The following is a 19,488-nucleotide window of genomic DNA, read 5'->3' as shown; positions in this document are numbered from 1 at the left end:
AACAGAGACAATCAACTGCTGATGGCTGACAGGAGGGAGACCGAAAGGAGAGATAGCTGCCTTTTTCTCTTTTTATTTTCTTTATCACTCCTCTTTGCATCTTCTGTTCTCTTTATAACCACACATACTTTGTGAAAAATGTCAAAATGGTGGATTACATTGTGAAAGAAAGACTGAAATAAACTATAACTTCCACTATAATCCATATAAGTAGTAGGTATGAAGACCAAAATACTGCACAAGAAAGCTAGAAGTCCTGCCTTCACAAAATCACTTGATTAAAGGTAAAACGGAACTACAATAAAAACAAGATAAGATAAGATACACCTTTATTGATCCCACAATTGAGAAATTCCAGTAAAATGTAGGCTACTGTGATTGTGACAAGTTGCTTAATAAGTTCATAGGCTATACACCAGGGATGGCCAAACTGAGGCCCCCGGGCCAACTGAGGCCGGCTGCCTTTTTAGAAATGGCCTGTGGCGAATATAAATAAAAATAAGATAGAAAATTGTTAGAGCATATTTCTAATAAATTGCACTATGTACCAGGGCTGCAACGATTAGTCGACTAATCGATGACTAATCAACTATTAGAATAATCTGTGAATATTTTAGTAGTCGACTAATTGGTTTGAGTCATTTTTCATAGAAAAGTACTATAAAAGCACCCCAAAATACTCTTATTGCAGCTGCTTACGTTCAAATATTTACACACTCTCCATGAGGGTGAACTAAAACTCTTTGGTGTGAGTACGAAACAAGACATTAGATGACATAATTTTGGGGTTTGGAAGAGACAGACCGACATTTTTTAACATTTGAACACATTTTTCGATAAAATGATTAGTCAACTAATCAAAGAAATAATCGACAGCTTAGTTGACAATGAAAATAATTGTTAGTTGCAGCTAGGGATGGGCATCAATTTTCGATTATCGATGATTGATTGTTAAGGCTTTTGATCGATCATAAATAATTTTGATTGATAGTTACAGTGTTTCCCCTACAATGCCTGGCATAGGTTCGGCGAGCCGCCGTGCCAACGAGACCCCCCGCCCGGCGAGCACGGCGGCTCAACGGGCCTACGAGACCCCCATCAGACCTATGCCAGGCAAAAAATCAGAAACAGACGGAGGCTCTCATCGTTCTCCAAAGCCTCAGCGGATTCTCTTGAGGCCTCTGAAAACACTACGCCATTGAAAGACGGAGGTTTTGCTGAAAACTGAAGCCTGTAACTCTGGCTGGCAACGGTTGTAAACACCCAGGGGTGAACTGCGCATGTGCGCCATTCTTCCTCTTTGGCCTGGGGGGCTGAAGCTCAAAACTGGGGCAGTTGCGCTTTCTTGCGACGACAGTCTGCATTGCACTCTTTTGTTTTCTCTCTTTTGAAATACTCACTTATCAATTAATCCATAATTGATCGTTAATTTTTTTGATGATTGAATAATGAATTTTGATCGTTTGCCCATCCCTAGTTGCAGCTCTACTATGTGCTAGTTTGAACAAAATGTCGCTGCCACCTTGAATATCTAGACTGCTACTATGAAGCCCTGCTATTGCAGTTCTGAATTTGAACACTAGATGCCGCTACTTCTCCTACAATGGCCATGTTTCCATCAGCCTGTTTAGATGCGCATCTAGAAGTATCGCATCGGAAAATTATGATGGAAACGCCAAAATTCAAATTAAAATCCCCTGATTCGCACAAACTAAAATACGCTCGCTTTAGCCGGGTTTTGGTTGATTAAAAAAAATGCTGATTCGCAAAACGGGGGATGGAAACAGTTATGTTCGAATTAAGTCTGACGTAGCGCACCTCTCTCCATGGTGATATCCACACTCCGGGTCAGGAAGGCGGTAATGCATTTACAAGCTGGTTGCCAACCGCCAGAAAACGTAGAAGAAGAAGAATGCGAGACTTGTTTTGTTTCCAGTTCTGCAGAAAACTCACGCGAGTTCGTAGTTTTCACCAAAGTCCGTCCATTTAATGGAAACACACAGGATTCGTATTTCTTTTAATGCGCATTTCCCAGTGATTCAAATCACTTTTGAATGGAAACATAGCTAATGATTGATTACTAGTCAAGATGAAAGTGATATATTTTTGTAATATGTGGGCATACTAATATACTGTAGTGTCAAAACTATTTGGTCCCACCCCTGTGCGCAGACTGGTCAATCATAACGTAGCATCAGGCCGGGTCAGACCAGGGTCCGACAACAACACAGCTGTGCTCCATCGTTTCAGATTTCCTTCATTTTCAGGCTGGTTTTGTGGATTTGGAGCTAAATGTTGTGCCTGGGGCACGTCGTGTATTAATGATACTCGTTACCTGGAGAGGTTGGAAAAAGATATACGTTTCTTCCCTGTTCCAAAACCAAAATCAGACCCTGAAAAGTGTAGGGTTAGCTAGCTAGCTACTGAAGATATAGCCTAGAGAATGTATACATATGCTGCTTTTGCTTTGTAATGATTGTAACAGTGAAACAAAGGCCAACCCTGCTGTACAGGAACGAAGCCAAACATGGTTCATTTGCACACACTGTGATGCCACACAGCTGGTTCAACATCAGCAAAGTTTCCCTTTATATTCATTGTCTTGTGTGGCGATCAGCAGTGATGTGGTGGTTCACTTTTACACTGTGATCTGTAGCCTATAGTTCGGCTTTAGCTTCTAACTATCTTTGTCTTTTTAACCTGTTGTTGCTGCTGAGTCAGTTTGACATCCTGGATATATCCTTCAAACACAGACTGTAGACCCCTCTGTCTGCTTCTCTCTGGAATCACTCTTTCATTTCTCCATATATGTGCAAATAACCGCAATAATGATTCCAAGAAAACAGGGTGCAAAACTAGTCTTTTTTTCCAGCGGCCAAAAGGCTACTGAATGTTCAAATCTTCCCAGCCACTCAATAGATTACCATTGATTCTATATTTTATTAGTGGATGGTGCTAATTTTTCTACCCTGCAAGAAGGCAAGAACATAAGTTAGTTTAGGTTGAATACTGGATCACTTTACACTCACTTTACAGTGGTCCACATACAGTTTCAGAGGCAGCCTGACACCAGAGTCATGAATTTGGCAGTAGAAACATGGTCACATTTTTAGAGTTTGAACTTTAAACCTCGTCACCAGCCTTCCAAATGCCATCAAGGTCAACACCAACCATAACCAGTGTGTGTATGTGTGTGTGTGTGTGTGTGTGTGTGTGTGTGTGTGTGTGTGTGTATCTATATTCTCTCTCTCTGGTCGAAATGTGACTGTTTTGCTTCTTCTGCAGAACAAAGGCGACAGTGTGACTGGTCAGCCCACGACTTTTGTTTGCAGCTGCACACAAATACACACTGGTGGTGATGATGATGATGATGATGAAGGAGTACAGTGCGACCCAGCTGACCAGAACCACAGCAGAGAGAGTAAAATATCTCTAAACACTGACAGCTTTAACTAAATAGGGTAAAAAGCATTCATGTTTTCTGTAGTTATCTTTTTTTGTTTCTTCCTTTAGTGCTACTTTTATGTACTTTTCCTAACACTATATTTCTCTTTGTTCTATTTTATTGCGTATTCTATTGTTTTATTCTGTAATAATTTAAAAAATGTGTAATATCTGTTCATATATTTTCTGTGTGTGTACTGTGGAGTGGTTTACAACTGCATTTCATAATGTGATCCTGTGTTATATAATGACTGTAAAGCTGATTCTTGAATCTTCAAAGAAACTTTGCACGACTTTGTGAAATTTTTCATGTCAACTACAGTAAATTACGTGTGTACCAGTTAGTAACAATGTCAAGTCACTGTTTTACATGGCTCAATAGAGACAATTTCAAACACAAGTACACAAATCAGCTTCGCTATAACTCGCAGCATTCACAGACAAACACTTGTCTTTATCTGGACACATTTTACATTGTATAAATTAGCATAACAGCTAGCAAACTTTTTCCTCTACTCATCTAAAACCAGGGACAACAGCAACATTTAACAAAGGTAACGTTACAAAATTCGGCTCCATTACAGCTCACAAGGTTCACTGACAAAACAACTGTCTTATACTAAACACGTTTTCCAAACAAATATAACATGCTAACGTTATTAGCACAAGCCTATGACATTTTACATTGTATAAATTAGCCTAGTGACGAGTGGAGATTTCCTCTGCTCATATGAAGCCAGAATAAATCACACACAAGACATAAAATGCGATTTTTGTGGAGGCTTTATTGCCTAATGTTCACTAACTAATGTTAGGAACTTTTTCCGCTGAGCAAGGCCATGTATGTTGGAGTTTATTTTGTCATGCTGCTGTTTCCAATGTCGAGAAACAACCTCCATATTTACTTATTTTGTGTGGTTTCCTTTCTCTTTACATTCTTTTGTTTTTCATCCTCTGATGATCGGTTTTGTCAGAATTTCACAGTTTACTCACTCTGTTTAAAAAGATATTTTAGAGGCATTTCATAACAATATTTCACACAGGATGGCTTTGGGGGTTTTGATGAGGATTTTCTTTAAATATATAAATAATAAGAGCAGCTTCATCCTACAAACCCAGATGAGTTGGAGCCCAGTTTGTGTGTCTATAGTGTCTCAGTCTTCTTACCGAGCTGGATAAAAGACTGAGTCTGTGTCTCTGTGAAACAGCACTGCCTTCATCTTCTGGATGGTGTGTGTGTGTGTGTGTGTGTGTGTGTGTGTGTGTGTGTGCATGCGTGCTGGTCTGCAAAACAACTCGTCGTTCATCTCTGCACCCACTCACAAAGCTCCCCTTCAAAGCTGCAGCCACCGCCTCTCTGTGTGTGTTAATGTGAGTGTTTATGTGAGTGTGTGTGTGTCAGACAGGGTCACCAAGAGGAAGACGAGGCAGAGAGGGAGGATGAAGATATTAAAGCTTCAAATTGTTTCTACGTTTGCATCAACTAAAAGCATCTCATCAGTGTCTCAACACAATAATGTATTTACTTTAATTGCTCTGCAATAACAAACAGAAAACAGCCTGAATTATTCTGACAACACACACATAAATATATGCTAACCGTACAAGTGGATTTGCTTAGTCTAATATCTATGAGGGAACCACTGAGGTTTATTAAAGTGCTCTCACATCTGAGGGTAAAGAAGTAATTTAAGTAATCAAGAAGCTACCTCCCTCTAGTGGTGACCTCCTGGAGCTGCAACACTAATTACACTTACCTAGTGATGGGCAGATGAAGCCTAATGAAGCTTTGGGGCTACACCTCTCTGATGTGTATGGTTGTAGTCTCATAACTGTGTAGCAGTGGAGGAAATATCTCATTTATAAAACAATGGGTAGGATCCAAACTAAAAATGTACATATGGACAAAAGCCAAAAATGACATGTGCAATTTCCCATCTCCAAAATGTTCGATGTTTTTATACATCACAACTTTTACGTGTGACGTGGTGTAATCCTCTTTCAGGCCTTTTTTGTGCATACACAATGTTTATAGATCTTTTGACTAAGTACAGGTAGCCATGCCACAGTGTAGAAATACTCTGTTACAAGTACAAGTCAACATTGTAAGTAAAAGTACAAAAGCACAGCAGCAATGATGGTGAATTAGTTTTTATTACATTACTTGGTATCGGATACAAAGTGTTCCCATATTTATGATTGTGTCTTTCTAGTGTACACGGGCACATCTGGAAGCTATAGCAACCAGTGAGACTAACTCCAGTATATTTTAGACATAATTCATTTGAATTTGATGACTTGTAGGCCAGTCAAATAAATAAATAAATACAGGATCCAACATTTCCTCACTATTTTTAACTGAATGAACTTCATATTTAACTGATACTAATTGTAGTATTTTTAAAGTTTTTCCTCTGAATTTCTGTCTTTAAGTCTTGTGAAACTAATTAAACTGCACACTAACTACCAATTCAATTTATATTATTCATTAAATGTTAAGTATTAATCCAGCCAGAAGTTCATTTGACCACTTTTAACCCAACAAAATAAGCATTAATATACTTTTTCCTTTTTTCCCCACCCTAATTTTATACCGCGCTCGTAGACCCCCAAATAGAAAAATGAAATAAATAAATTTAAAAAAAGAAATGAAGGATTTAGTAAATCCCCACCATTTTTTTGTCTTTAGGTGTCGTAATAAATACATTGATAAATAGAAATTAAATAAAACTGCACATTACCTACCAATTCAAATGACTATTGGATTGATGAATATAATCCAGCCAGAAATTCACTTCAGTAATATACTATTACCTTTTTTCCCACTCTAATTTCTATACCTCAAATGTAGACCACCAAATGAAATAAAATGAAATAAAATAAACAAGAAAAAAATAAAGAATTTAATATACCCCACCATTTTGTTTTTAAGCTTTCTAAGAGATAAATAAAATTTAAAAAGAAAATAAAACTGCACATTAACTATAAATTTAAGAGATAATTAATATGATTTGTTGAGTATAATCCAGCCAGAAATTCTCATCTGACTACTTTTCCCCATCCCTAACTTCATACCTGGCATGTAGACCTTCAACTAAAATAAAATAAACAAAAATAAAGAAAGGATTTGATATCTCCTCATCTTTTTTCTTTCTTTCTTTCTTTCTTTCTTTCTTTTTTGTTACAATTCTTGTCAGTTTAGATTGGCTTGGTATATAATTGGCTCAATTTAAATGTAATTTTTTTCCCCTCTGAGTTTATGTTTTTAAGTCATGTAACATGATAATAATAATAATAATAATAATAATAATAAAGACGTCACTTTAACTACCAATTAAAATAAAGTAAGATAAATTAAGATAAAATAAAGTAAAATAAAATAAAATAAAATAAAACACTTTTATATGAAGCTGTTTAAAACTCGCTGCTCTCAGCTGTCTTTAAATTATAAAATACCGTTGATCCCTTAGCCAATCAGCAGCGTCTCTCCTCACTGCGCAAACCAATCAGAGAGCTGCATGCACTGAAAGCTCGAGCCAGCGGCGGTTTACCTGCTCAGTGAACACTAACGGGACGGGACGGGTACACACACCTGCCCGGTACCTTTTATCCCCCTGAACTTCAAACATAACGGAGTGAAAGCGACACCGCAACACCTGCCTCGCGCCACAGCGGAGGGTAACCGTCACTAAGTTGTCACTGAGCGCTCCGCCGGTACCGTCATGGCTCGGCCCGGCTCGGGTGCCCTCCTCTGCCGCAGGAACATCAAGCTGGACTGCTTCCTGAAGCGAAACACGGAGCGGACGGTGTATGAACGGATCCGCGTCTACGAACCGTGCGTGGTGATTTCAGAGACTGTTAATAAAGTGCACATGCACGTGGTGCTGAGCGACGAGTGCGTGTACCTGACCGAGTACCCGCCGCGGACGCTCACCGAAGCCTTCAGCTTCAGGCGCGTGCGGGACATCGAGCTGGTGAGTGTGCAGAACCCCGTTCAACTTTTTAAGTTTTTAGTTACAGCTGCTCCAACTCTGAGACTACACCTGAAATAAATCAATTAATCGATTTATGGGTTGATGGATGAATATTCGGCTATAAGCCTGAGACCAAGAGTGTTTTATTTCTTTATTTATCTTGAATTAAAAATAAATAACTTGATCAATAAAATGTCCAGATCAGTGATAAATGTCCGGAAATAAAGGGGACATTTTCTAATTACTTTTTGACAGAACATTTCCAACACAAGAACCACTTTCTTGATGTTTCCAAAGCTTTCAACCACATTTCTTGGCCTTCATCAGTTGCTCAGAGTTGCTCAGTTGCCAGAGATAGAAACTGGACCCTGGTTGGCAATGTTTAGGTTTTTCTTTTTGGTCAAACTGCCATTTCCAATGTCAAAAATGTACCTCTCTGACTCATAAAATAAATCAGTGAGGTTAACTAATCGATCAATTGACCAATCGTCAGCAACTGTTTCTTTTTGAATGAATGAATGACTTTATTTTGAGCAAAATAAAACAAACAAAACATCAAAGGACATGCTAAAAAACGAGTAGGAAGAAGTGTACACTCATATAACCCAACCCCCTTCTCATGTTCATGTGTCATTTGAAAAGGAAATTGTCAACAACTATCCCAAACTTATTTACAACCATTAAATAAACAACCATCTAAGATAATAAATATACAAATCCCATCTCAACCAAGCACAGATACATCATTTTACATGATTTTAAAGTGCTTTATAGTTGTGCTTCCCTTTAACTCCTCATCTAACCCAGACATTTTCTACTTCCAGCCAGCAAATTCAGCAGATAGACACTTTTGGTTTGTTTTATTAGTAGTAAACTGAATATTTTTAGTTTTTTTAGATGAATTTATAGAAATTTCTGAGTTTGTAAATTGGTGTTTTTCACTTTTTTCTGACTCACTAATTGAGAAAATAATCGTTACATGAATCACTGAGGAAAATAATGGTTAGCTGCAGCTCTGACTGTGATTAAAGCAAAGTACATTATCTGAAGGTCACACTTAACTACCAACCTCCTGATGTTTGATCCCTGTTAACCTCCCTCAGATTAGGCTACAGGTGAGTCACTGTGATTTACAGGTTGCACCTCTCAGCTCCACTTACAGTCATCTGGCTCTGCAACTATTAATATATATTTATATATATATACATAACAGCAGTGGTGTAGCTGAGGGGATACACAGGTATACAGGGAATATACCTACTTCCTCTGCGGTAACCAACCTACCTGCCTAGTAGTACACTCACCTCATCAGCTCATCAGACATTTTAATTTTAATGATCCTAAAAAGTCTGTTTGTACCCTCAATAATTTTACCTGTTAAATACCTGAAGTAACAGAAAGTTTTTCTAGGTGTTCTGTCTTTAAACCACCTGTAGTCTGTCAGAATTATTTATAATAATTAATGAATTATATTAAAAAGGGATAAAGAACAAGGAATCCGTCTGTATGCACAAATAAATTCACTTCCTGTCCAATGATGACATTTTCTAATTAGGAAACTATCATCCTGAGATTAAACTGATCGATCCACATTAGACTGCAGGAGCTGAAAATAGATTCAGTCCTAATTAATTCTACGTAATATGATGCTACATAACATGTTGTAATAAAGAGAAGCTGAGCGGGTGTGCAGCAGAATTAGCCTCTAATTACGCAGTTGTGTCACAGAGGTCAGAGGTCAGAGTTTTAAAGTCTTCCTCACAGGGTTAATCCTGTCTGCATTAATCTGTCAGATTATTGCCTCTGTTGGACTGTGTTGGTTAACGACTTCTCTTCAAGCACCTCTGACGTCCACCGCACTTCTGTCAAACTATCGGAGTCAAAGACCGAATCTGATTTTCATCTGTAATGATTTAATTCAATTTATGAGTATTTTAGATATCCGTTAATCTGTTGAGACAGTGAGATGATGATGAAGAGGATGTCATGTGACTATGTGTAAATAAATGTAAAAAATAAACGTATAAAAGAGTAAAAAGATAATTCTATGAAGAAATAAAAATATATAAATAAATAAAAGAAATACGGAAAAATATAATAAATACAATACATAACAAAGAAATGTCAAACTGAATAAATATTTAAATATATAAAAGAAATAAAAATACAGAAAAATATAGTATGTTCAAAAATATATATAAAGGAATAAATAAAGGAATAAAAAACAAAATGAATAAAAGGAAACAAGTAAATAAAAGAAATAACAGAAAATATAAAGAAAAAAATCTGAATACATTTTGTATAAATAAATTAAAGGAAATAAATAAAGACAGAAATGTATAAAAATATATATATATGAATAAATAAATGCAGAAATAAAGAAAAAATAAAAAAGGAAACATATCTACATAGATAATGAAATAAATTAAAACACTAAAATAAATAATTGCATAAATATCTACATGAAAAAAGTTGAATTAACTAAATAAATATAGTAATAAATAAAAGGATGTGTGCAGAAATAACAAATATCTAAAAAAATAAATAAACAAAGGAAACATAAACTTGAAAAACAGAAAAGAAAATGCAGAAAAATATAATTAATAAACAATTAAAATAAATAATTGTATAATAAAATAAAAAATAAGATAAAAAATAGTCAAATATGCAAAGAAATAAATATAAGTAATAATTTTTATTTATATATTGCCCTTCAGCCATTCATTTACTATTATTTTTAGTTCAAGCTGACTTATTTATTTAACTATTCATTTAAGTAATTGCTTCAGCACTGATATTTGTATATTCTGATATTATAAACCTGACTGTTCTGTGTAAGTTGATGCCAAAATAATCAAGTTGAGTCCAAAACCAAATGAGGAAGATGTGACCAATGAGGTGACGAGGTGCCACACATTCAGCTAAACTTCTTGAACATCTTCTCTTCAGGTCAATGACCTGCCAGATTTCCTCCAAGGGAAGGACCGGGAGCTCTGCCAGCACATTCGAATCACCTACACCACTGACAAGCCTGCAGCGAAGGGCTGGGATTGGCTGAGGAGAGACGGGAGGGCTGGACTTCCTCCTGCAGCTCCGCCCTCTCGCAGATCCAGCAACTGCCCAACAAACACACACACCTTAGAAGGTACAGAGCTGTTTTAAAATTACCAAAAGAAACTAAAATCAAATGTCACTGTCCAACAAGAAAATTAGAAATATCATGCAGTGTGTGTAGAAGTAGGACGGTGACACACTGGTGTTTCAGCTTTGCACGCCAGTACACTGAGTTTGGTAACTGGGCCAATAATGACAAGGTTGCGGCCTAGATCCTCCCACAGGCCAAAGTTTTTAAGGGAGGCAGTGGCTCAGGACGTAGAGCAGGTCAGACACTAGTCACAGAGTTGGTGCTTCAGTCCTAACTAAGGACATCTGTACATGTGACATTGTGTGGGAGTTTAACCACTGAAAGCAACTGATGTGTCAGTGATGTGTAAGAGATGAAAGTAGTTGAAGCATCAGGTGGTACTTAAGTAGTTTCAGCAGGAAGTGGGTTGGGGACGTCAACGGTTAATGGTTAATGGCCAAGAATATTTTTGACCAGTTATATAGCACCGTTAGCAGTGTTAGCACAGCTGACCGCGGGGTGGCTAGCTATGCACCAACGTTAATCGCCAAAGAGTGGCCAAGGCTAAAGTTAGCTAACCAGTGGTACCTTTGGAGCCAACAGTAACCCTTCAGACATGGTACCTAGACCCTAGTGTTTCCACCACAAACAGTGCTCTTAAATGTTATCAGTCTGCACCTCGTTTATCGTCCACAGAACGAGGCTGCACGCCGACATTTTCAGATCAAAATAGAATAATTAATTTCAATTCAGCTTTATTTAAAGTGTAAAATACCATAAACATGGTCTCGAAACACTTTACAGTTCATATAGACAATAATACATTAGAAAAATACAAATAAAAAATACAAATTACAAATAAGCACGATTATTTACAATAACAATTAAAATAAATAAAAGTATGCAAAAGTGCTATCAAGTTGTACCATATGTTAGGGTTTAATGTTGCTGTAGCCCACAGGAACAACGCTCCACCACGCCTTTTTTTGCTCAGAGCGAGGGTTTGGATATATGCAGATCACATAACCTGGCTGAAATTGATATACAGTACAGGCCAAAAGTTTGGACACACCTTCTCATTCAATGCGTTTTCTTTATTTTCATGACTATTTACATTGTAGATTCTCACTGAAGGCATCAAAACTATGAATGAACACATGTGGAGTTATGTACTTAACAAAAAAAGGTGAAATAACTGAAAACATGTTTTATATTCTAGTTTCTTCAAAATAGCCACCCTTTGCTCTGATTACTGCTTTGCACACTCTTGGCATTCTCTCCATGAGCTTCAAGAGGTAGTCACCTGAAATGGTTTTCCAACAGTCTTGAAGGAGTTCCCAGAGGTGTTTAGCACTTGTTGGCCCCTTTGCCTTCACTCTGCGGTCCAGCTCACCCCAAACCATCTCGATTGGGTTCAGGTCCGGTGACTGTGGAGGCCAGGTCATCTGCCGCAGCACTCCATCACTCTCCTTCTTGGTCAAATAGCCCTTACACAGCCTGGAGGTGTGTTTGGGGTCATTGTCCTGTTGAAAAATAAATGATGGTCCAACTAAACGCAAACCGGATGGGATTGCATGTCGCTGCAGGATGCTGTGGTAGCCATGCTGGTTCAGTGTGCCTTCAATTTTGAATAAATCCCCAACAGTGTCACCAGCAAAACACCCCACACCATCACACCTCCTCCTCCATGCTTCACAGTGGAACCAGGCATGTGGAATCCATCCGTTCACCTTTTCAGCGCCTCACAAAGACACGGTTGGAACCAAAGATCTCAAATTTGGACTCATCAGACCAAAGCACAGATTTCCACTGGTCTAATGTCCATTCCTTGTGTTTCTTGGCCCAAACAAATCTCTTCTGCTTGTTGCCTCTCCTTAGCAGTGGTTTCCTAGCAGCTATTTGACCATGAAGGCCTGATTCGCGCAGTCTCCTCTTAACAGTTGTTCTAGAGATGGGTCTGCTGCTGAACTCTGTGTGGCATTCATCTGGTCTCTGATCTGAGCTGCTGTTAACTTGCGATTTCTGAGGCTGGTGACTCGGATGAACTTATCCTCAAGGTGACTCTTGGTCTTCCTTTCCGATGGTTTTTTTTTGCAATTTTCAGACTGACTGACCTTCATTTCTTAAAGTAATGATGGCCACTCGTTTTTCTTTAGTTAGCTGATTGGTTCTTGCCATAATATGAATTTTAACAGTTGTCCAATAGGGCTGTCAGCTGTGTATTAACCTGACTTCTGCACAACACAACTGATGGTCCCAACCCCATTGATAAAGCAAGAAATTCCACTAATTAACCCTGATAAGGCACACCTGTGAAGTGGAAACCATTTCAGGTGACTACCTCTTGAAGCTCATGGAGAGAATGCCAAGAGTGTGCAAAGCAGTAATCAGAGCAAAGGGTGGCTATTTTGAAGAAACTAGAATATAAAACATGTTTTCAGTTATTTCACCTTTTTTGTTAAGTACATAACTCCACATGTGTTCATTCATAGTTTTGATGCCTTCAGTGAGAATCTACAATGTAAATAGTCATGAAAATAAAGAAAACGCATTGAATGAGAAGGTGTGTCCAAACTTTTGGCCTGTACTGTATATATTTTAAACTCTTGAAGATCGACTCATTACTAAAAGTGTATGTCATAAAAAACTAAAGTGATGGTCAATTTAAGGTGTGTTGATGCATTCATGTCATCAACTCATGCATCGGCCCAGTGAATCCTTTAATTTTATAATTACAGTAACAGAAACTGACCTCCCTACACTGTGGGTGTTTGATTTTAATGGAAATCTGTAACAAACAGCAGCAGTGAAGCTCATGTGTTATTTATCTCTTGGTTTAATTCCACTGATACCTTTAAGTGTAACTTTAATCCTCCTGTGTCTTTTATTTCCCTTCACAGGATATCCTGCACACAGGTGAGCATTACACACACACACACACACACACACACACTCTGGTGGATCATGTGATATCCATGCACTGAAACTTAGCCTGGCTGTGGTTGCTCTTACTTTTTAACAGTCTGAGTCCCAAACACTGACATCCTGCAGGATTTAGAGGTGGTTTCATAAGAAGCACAATTCTTGCTTAAATCTGACAGCTGAATACTCACCAGTCCTGTGTGTCCAGCATTTAATGCATAAAGTCTGTCTGGGAGTCAGGGAGACAGACAAACTTCTCCAGCTGTAAAACCTTTACAGCTGTTTCTGTGTGCAGGACTACAAGAGAGAGGGATGGTTAACTTTAGGAGCTTATATAACCTGCATTTATATCTGTTAAGTGACGCTCAGCAGGAAGGGTCCTCACTGAGGTGCAAAAACATTTCACAAACAGTTAAATCCGATCCTCCTATTGGGAAACAGCTAAATAATGTGTGAAGTGAAAGCTGCCTCGGTCCTTCTGGCTCAGTAATGAGCCTCTTCAGTGTCTCAGGTAGCTCATGACTTATTTAATAAAGAGACGTGTTTCACCTCAGTTCACTTGCTGCTCATTGTCAGCGCTACCTGAGGAGTTTTTGCTTTTGACTGAGATCCAAATGGATTTATATGTTCCAGAAACTTAAGAGTGTATGAACAGTGCGGAAGTTCCATGTACAAAGGCAGTGTCCTTGCCACAGCAGCCGTCCTGTCAGATAAAGGCAAAAGCCCCAAACATACATTATTAATTTATACATTAATTTGCAGTTTACTAAATTTTGATATTAGAAAACGTGTTCCCAGAGCCCTAGTCTTCAAGTAGAGTGTTTTATTCAACCAAAGATATTAAATTCACTGTCGTATGTGACAAAGAAAACTGGAAATCTTCACATTTATGATGTGAAACTTTAGGAATTTCTATAATCTGACTTTTTACCTGAGTATACATGATTCTCTTATCACTTGCTCTGGGTTTTTTTGGGTCAATTTTTGCTTTTGTTCATGTCTTTAATTCCTCTGTGTTGTGTGTTTGTGCGTCAGTCAGGAAAAAGTTTGTGGACTGTGAAGAGACGAGAGGAGGTGCGATCAGATTTACTGTCACTGAACGCGGACTTGTTGCCTGGCTGCAGCATATGCCACACAGCTTTAAGGCCGCTGTGTGTGATAGTGTTAACACTGTCTCATGCTTATCTGTCTCCCTGCTCGAGTGTAGCTCACCCCTGGGAGGTCATTAAACACACATGCACACATTCAAACAAGAGGTGGTTGATCTTTGGGGACGTGAAAGCAGCCTGTTGCTTCACTGTCAGCGACACTGGAAGTCTCTGTGCTGACAGTGATGAAGCGTTCACGGCCTCTGAGATAAAATGGGAAATAATCCACCTGTTTCAGTCCAAAAAGGTCTGTTAATTAATCTCATCGATCTCTGTCCTTTTATTCCTCCCTGTTCATCAGGAGCCCCAGTGAGAGGGCGACAGAGGAAGTTCACACGTTACCTCCCACACGTTCTGCCTCCTGTCCAAACCCGGAGACTCTGGGCCTCCCAAGGCTCCCACACCCTCCCACCCAGTCTCCCTCTGCAGCATCCTCCCCCACCTCGCCTCTGTCACCCTCCAGTGACAGACTGAGCGTCCCTGACGCTCGCCCGGTACATAAACCTCCTGGAAGTCTCATTTTTAAAAATCATTTAGGGATACAAAATGGCGCAGAAGATGACAACCGTTGTGTGTTCCAGATACCGAGGAGGATCGGTTCAGTTCTGTCCCGCCTGTTGCGAAGAGACTGCGCGGACAGCGGAGAGGAGAGGGAGGTGGAGCTGCATCTGTACGCTGTATCACACACGTCCAGACTTTACCACCATCTACAGAGCTCATGGAGCAGCTTCATTATTGTGAGTGGTGATGATGATGGAGGCACACATGAAGAAGTAGTTTCATGTTTTTCCGTCTCTCTGTACTGTCCTATTTCCTGACCTTTGTCTCAGCTCCCAGTCTGTCGGCGTCTACTGAAGACTTAAAGCTTTAAAAACAGCTCACAAATACACAGGTCCATTATTTAAAAGGCTCAGTAATTTCCTTAAATAGTAGGTCATTGTAATTTATAGCAAACGTTGCTAAAAGAGGAGGAAGTAGTGCATGTGTGGGGCACTATTTCCAGCGATGGATTAATCGTGAAATAGACTTCAGTGTGTGTGTTCATGGTGACGAGGGAACATGCACTGATCTGCTGGGGACAGTATGCATGTATTGTAGTGTATGGATAGACGCTCATTAAGATTGTGTGTGTGTGTGTTCAGAGGTCCACTCTGCTGTTAGACCCGCTCTACAGACGTAGGTGCAGCATCTCATCCGTCTCCTCTCCTGGGAGGCGACTTCCCACCATCAGGTAAGAAAACTCTTGTATCACAGCACCGGACTGTAACAGAGGCAGAATCATTATTAATCACCTGCTACGTGTGTGTGTGTGTGTGTGTGTGTGTGTGTGCAGCTGGGAGCGGACAGCTCACCTGTTTGGTCAGCTGACCTCTGAGCTCCTGCAGGAGGGGATCAGTTTGGAGAGTCTCTACCTGCTGCTGCAGGAGCTGAGGACTGCCGCTCACCGCAACATCGCCCTGCGCCGACTCTTCTGGAGGGTGAGAGGCTCAAACACACGATGTGCTTCTGTACTTGTGACGACGCTTCGTGACATTATTTATTCCCGAAGCATGACGGCATGCGTGACCCTGATTCAGTGAACACTTGTCAAACCAAAAATAATTCCTACACACATACGCTGATTTCATTTTGATCACTATTATCTATTTATCTGTCGTGTAAATGTAGCAGAGTAAAAATACATTAACTGCCTCTGAGATGTAAATGTACTTTATGGAAAAGGGATCTAATTCAAGTCGTAACTCTCAGTCAGCCTTGTTGTCCTCACTGGGACGCACTATTTTTAGTTTCATGTGTCTGTGAGGACCTTCTCTCTCTCTTGTGTCTCAGTCCAGTGAGGTTTGCGTCTTCCTGGTTCAGACTCTGGAGGAATCTCTGCACGGCTGTCAGAGCCTCAGCGGAGTCTACACTGCAGATCAGCTGCTGTAAGCTTCTGTGTGTGTGTCTGTGTGTGTCACAGAGAGGATGAGAGTGTATTAATACAATCGGGGAATTGCCCTTTGAGGCTGTAAGCTGCTTTGTTTTTACACAACGCACTTATGGCTGCTTAAGAAGGAAAAAGGCTTTGGAAATGTTTGAGTGAATGTGTTTGTGTTGATGTTTAATCTGTTGCTCTAACTTCCTGTTTGTCAACTAAAGACAAACTAAATGTGTGTTATGTGGATAGAGGCTCTGATTGTAACACCAGCTCTGTTTCTGTTCAGACTGAGCACTGAGATCGTGCAGACGCTCGCCATCATGTTCAGAGAGACGGAGGTGGAACCAGCCAGACTCAGCCTGCTCTCTGGCAAAAAGTAATCATCCCACCTGTCCTCTGATTGTTTGAATACTTTCTCCTTTCAAACTTTAATGGTTAAATCTGCTGTTACAGTGATTTTATGTTTCTCTCCCCGCAGAGGTGCTCTGGCCTCCAGCATGCTGCTTGCCTTGATATGTGATCCAGAGCTACAAACACAGAACCAAAGATCTCTGGGTGACTGTGAGGTGAGCTGCTCTCCACTCACATTAATATGATTATTTATTATTTATTTCATCTGCTTTAAGCCGTCTGTCTCTGTCAGCTTCAGGCCTTACTAGCTGAGTATCTGGACGCCGCCTGCTCTCTGCTGTTTGAGCTGCTGCTTTTAGGCCACGAGGTGAGTTGTGAGAAAGAATAGTATCAGTAACATTGTTAACACTGTGCTACATTACAGAGAAATACACAAGTGCACGTCACACACTGAGCGAGCCGCCTGTTAATGACGCTGTGGGCTAATGGGCATGTAGCTACTTCCATGTTTCAGATGATACGTCATGTTTGTAGTCGACCAATGAAGATGAGTTTACATATCACCTTGGGTTCGTCCTTCACCTTCTCAAAATGATCCCACACTTTGGATTTCCTGCCCGACATGTTATTAACTAGCCTGCGGAAAGCCTGTGCTGTCACACGTTAATGCAGATTTCCTGTCTTTCAGGCCTCCAGATGTTCCTCCGCTGAGAGCTTCTTGACCGTTGGCTGGATCCTCCGAGTCCTGCAGCCTCATCCTGACCTGGTACGCTTCCCTTCAGTGACAGACCTTTCTGTTAAAGAGGAACATACTGTCCAACTTGGAGTGTCAGCTGTGTTTTGGGTATTTCAAACTGTTTATAACAGACGCCATGTGCTGTAAAGTTAGAGCTGGTCTCCTCGTGTCTCTGCAGCTCCCCTTCCTCGGCTACCAGGCCCAGCAGGTGGTGCTGGTCTTGTCAGACGTGCAGGAGTCCTCTCTGACTCCGGTTCAGTCTGTGCTGCTGTACCAGCGCTGTCACCTCCTGCTGGCCTGCCTGCGGCACAACAACCAGCTGGCACAGCACCTGCGGTCCCACTTCAGAGAGGAGTTCAGGTCTGTGCTGCTGCTCTTCTCTGCTCAGGGTTCAGGAGGGTGATGAATGAGGGCTGAGCTAGGAATAAAAAGTAAAGTTTGCCAGTGATGAAATCCGTATCAGCTCAGCGTTAACATCAGCATTTTATCTACTGTCACAAAATTAGTTTGAGGTGTTGTGGAAAGCAGTTCTCAAATCCTTTTAAAGTACGAAAAGCAAAGTACAAGTTCCTTAAATTTGTAATTTAGCTCAGTACTTGAGTAAATGTACTTAGTTATGGTTAAGATGAGACCATCACAAAGGGTCTTTGTGTCCTCCCTGCAGGTACTTTGTGAAGCTGTCACGTGCCGAGGAGAAGCTGCTGCCTCACTATCCAATCAGCCAACCAACTCTTCGGCTGGTCGAGCAGATCCTGAACCTGCACAGATGATGGCACACAAACCAGGTGCTTGTACACCTGGAGACAAGACTGTGACAGTGTGTGCCTTTACTAAAGTCTGAGTGAGTTTATGTTTGGAGCTGTTTGACCACCGCCATGGACCAAGCTCTAAATCTGCTGACAGTTCCAGCAGACTAAATAAAACTACAATGTGTGTATGACGTGTGAACTGCAATGCTGTACAGAGTACAACTCTTCTTCAGGTTTCATGAGCTAAATGCTAACACCACTATGCTAATGTTTAGCAGGTATAGTCCTTACAATGTTTAGCATATTAGCACTAAAACAAACATTCCTATTGTATGAACGTTTGTCCCTGTATGCTCAGATTCTGCCTTTGTGTGCATTTGAAATGTATATGTGTGTGTGATGTTTAACATGTTATGTGCCGAGAGTCCTCAGGTGATGTGTACTCTAAATTAAATTTATTTGGACACAGTCGTTCAGCACTAAAGGTTGAACCTAGCTCATCTTCTGCCACAACCCACTGTGATGCTGACATCCTCCAAAGTGGCTGATCATACTCAAGTGTACATTCATGGTGCAGTGACCACGAGATTGTCACAACCATAGATGAATCTATCCGTCCATCATTGTCCACTTAGCCAGGGCGAGGTCACAGGAGCAACAGGCTAAAAGCCCCTTTACCACTTGACAAAAAAACTCTGCTAACATCTGGCTTTTGTCTTTAATGGGAAAGGTAAGGCACAGTAGTCACAGGTGTTCATTAAAAATATGACACCTGGGTGGCCTTGCAGACTTTCATCCCTCTTCTGAAGCAAAGCAATGACAAGCTGCAACAAATTTTGTCTCCGTCCAAGCAGCACCTGACCAACGTTCCAAATTAGTTGCCAACTAAGTTAGAGTTTAAGCAACTGAATAAATAAGATATAAAAAACAATCAACAGTAACATTTCCACTGCCCTTCATACCACTTTCTACTCTTTACTAACCTGTGCATTTGTGAAGTCAACCCTGTCACTGCCAGCGTTTCCCACACATTCATTTACTCTTGGCGCATCATCACAATATCAGCATTTGCAGCCACGCAGATTGTTTTTGGAGCTGCGATTCTGTTTCTCGTGGTAGAGC

At 40.2% G+C, this 19,488-nt stretch overlaps 1 protein-coding gene across 1 annotated transcript; it reads left to right on the top strand.

The window, feature by feature from the left end:
- The first annotated feature begins 6,905 nt into the window (after window positions 1-6,905).
- Window positions 6,906-19,015, top strand: lg22h12orf56 (linkage group 22 C12orf56 homolog). The gene is made up of 14 exons (XM_049567381.1): window positions 6,906-7,418; window positions 10,368-10,563; window positions 13,443-13,458; window positions 14,914-15,106; window positions 15,194-15,349; window positions 15,755-15,843; window positions 15,946-16,090; window positions 16,443-16,537; window positions 16,817-16,906; window positions 17,009-17,096; window positions 17,174-17,248; window positions 17,570-17,647; window positions 17,796-17,977; window positions 18,282-19,015. The coding sequence occupies exons 1-14, from the start codon at window positions 7,167-7,169 to the stop codon at window positions 18,385-18,387; spliced, it is 1,761 nt and encodes a 586-aa protein (XP_049423338.1). The 5' UTR covers window positions 6,906-7,166; the 3' UTR covers window positions 18,388-19,015.
- Window positions 19,016-19,488: the final 473 nt, after the last annotated feature.

Source organism: Epinephelus fuscoguttatus, linkage group LG22 (genome assembly GCF_011397635.1).
Source record: "Epinephelus fuscoguttatus linkage group LG22, E.fuscoguttatus.final_Chr_v1".
Classification (NCBI taxonomy): domain Eukaryota; kingdom Metazoa; phylum Chordata; class Actinopteri; order Perciformes; family Serranidae; genus Epinephelus; species Epinephelus fuscoguttatus.
Note: the sequence above shows the minus strand (reverse complement) of the source record. Positions and strands in the feature narration are given on the sequence as shown.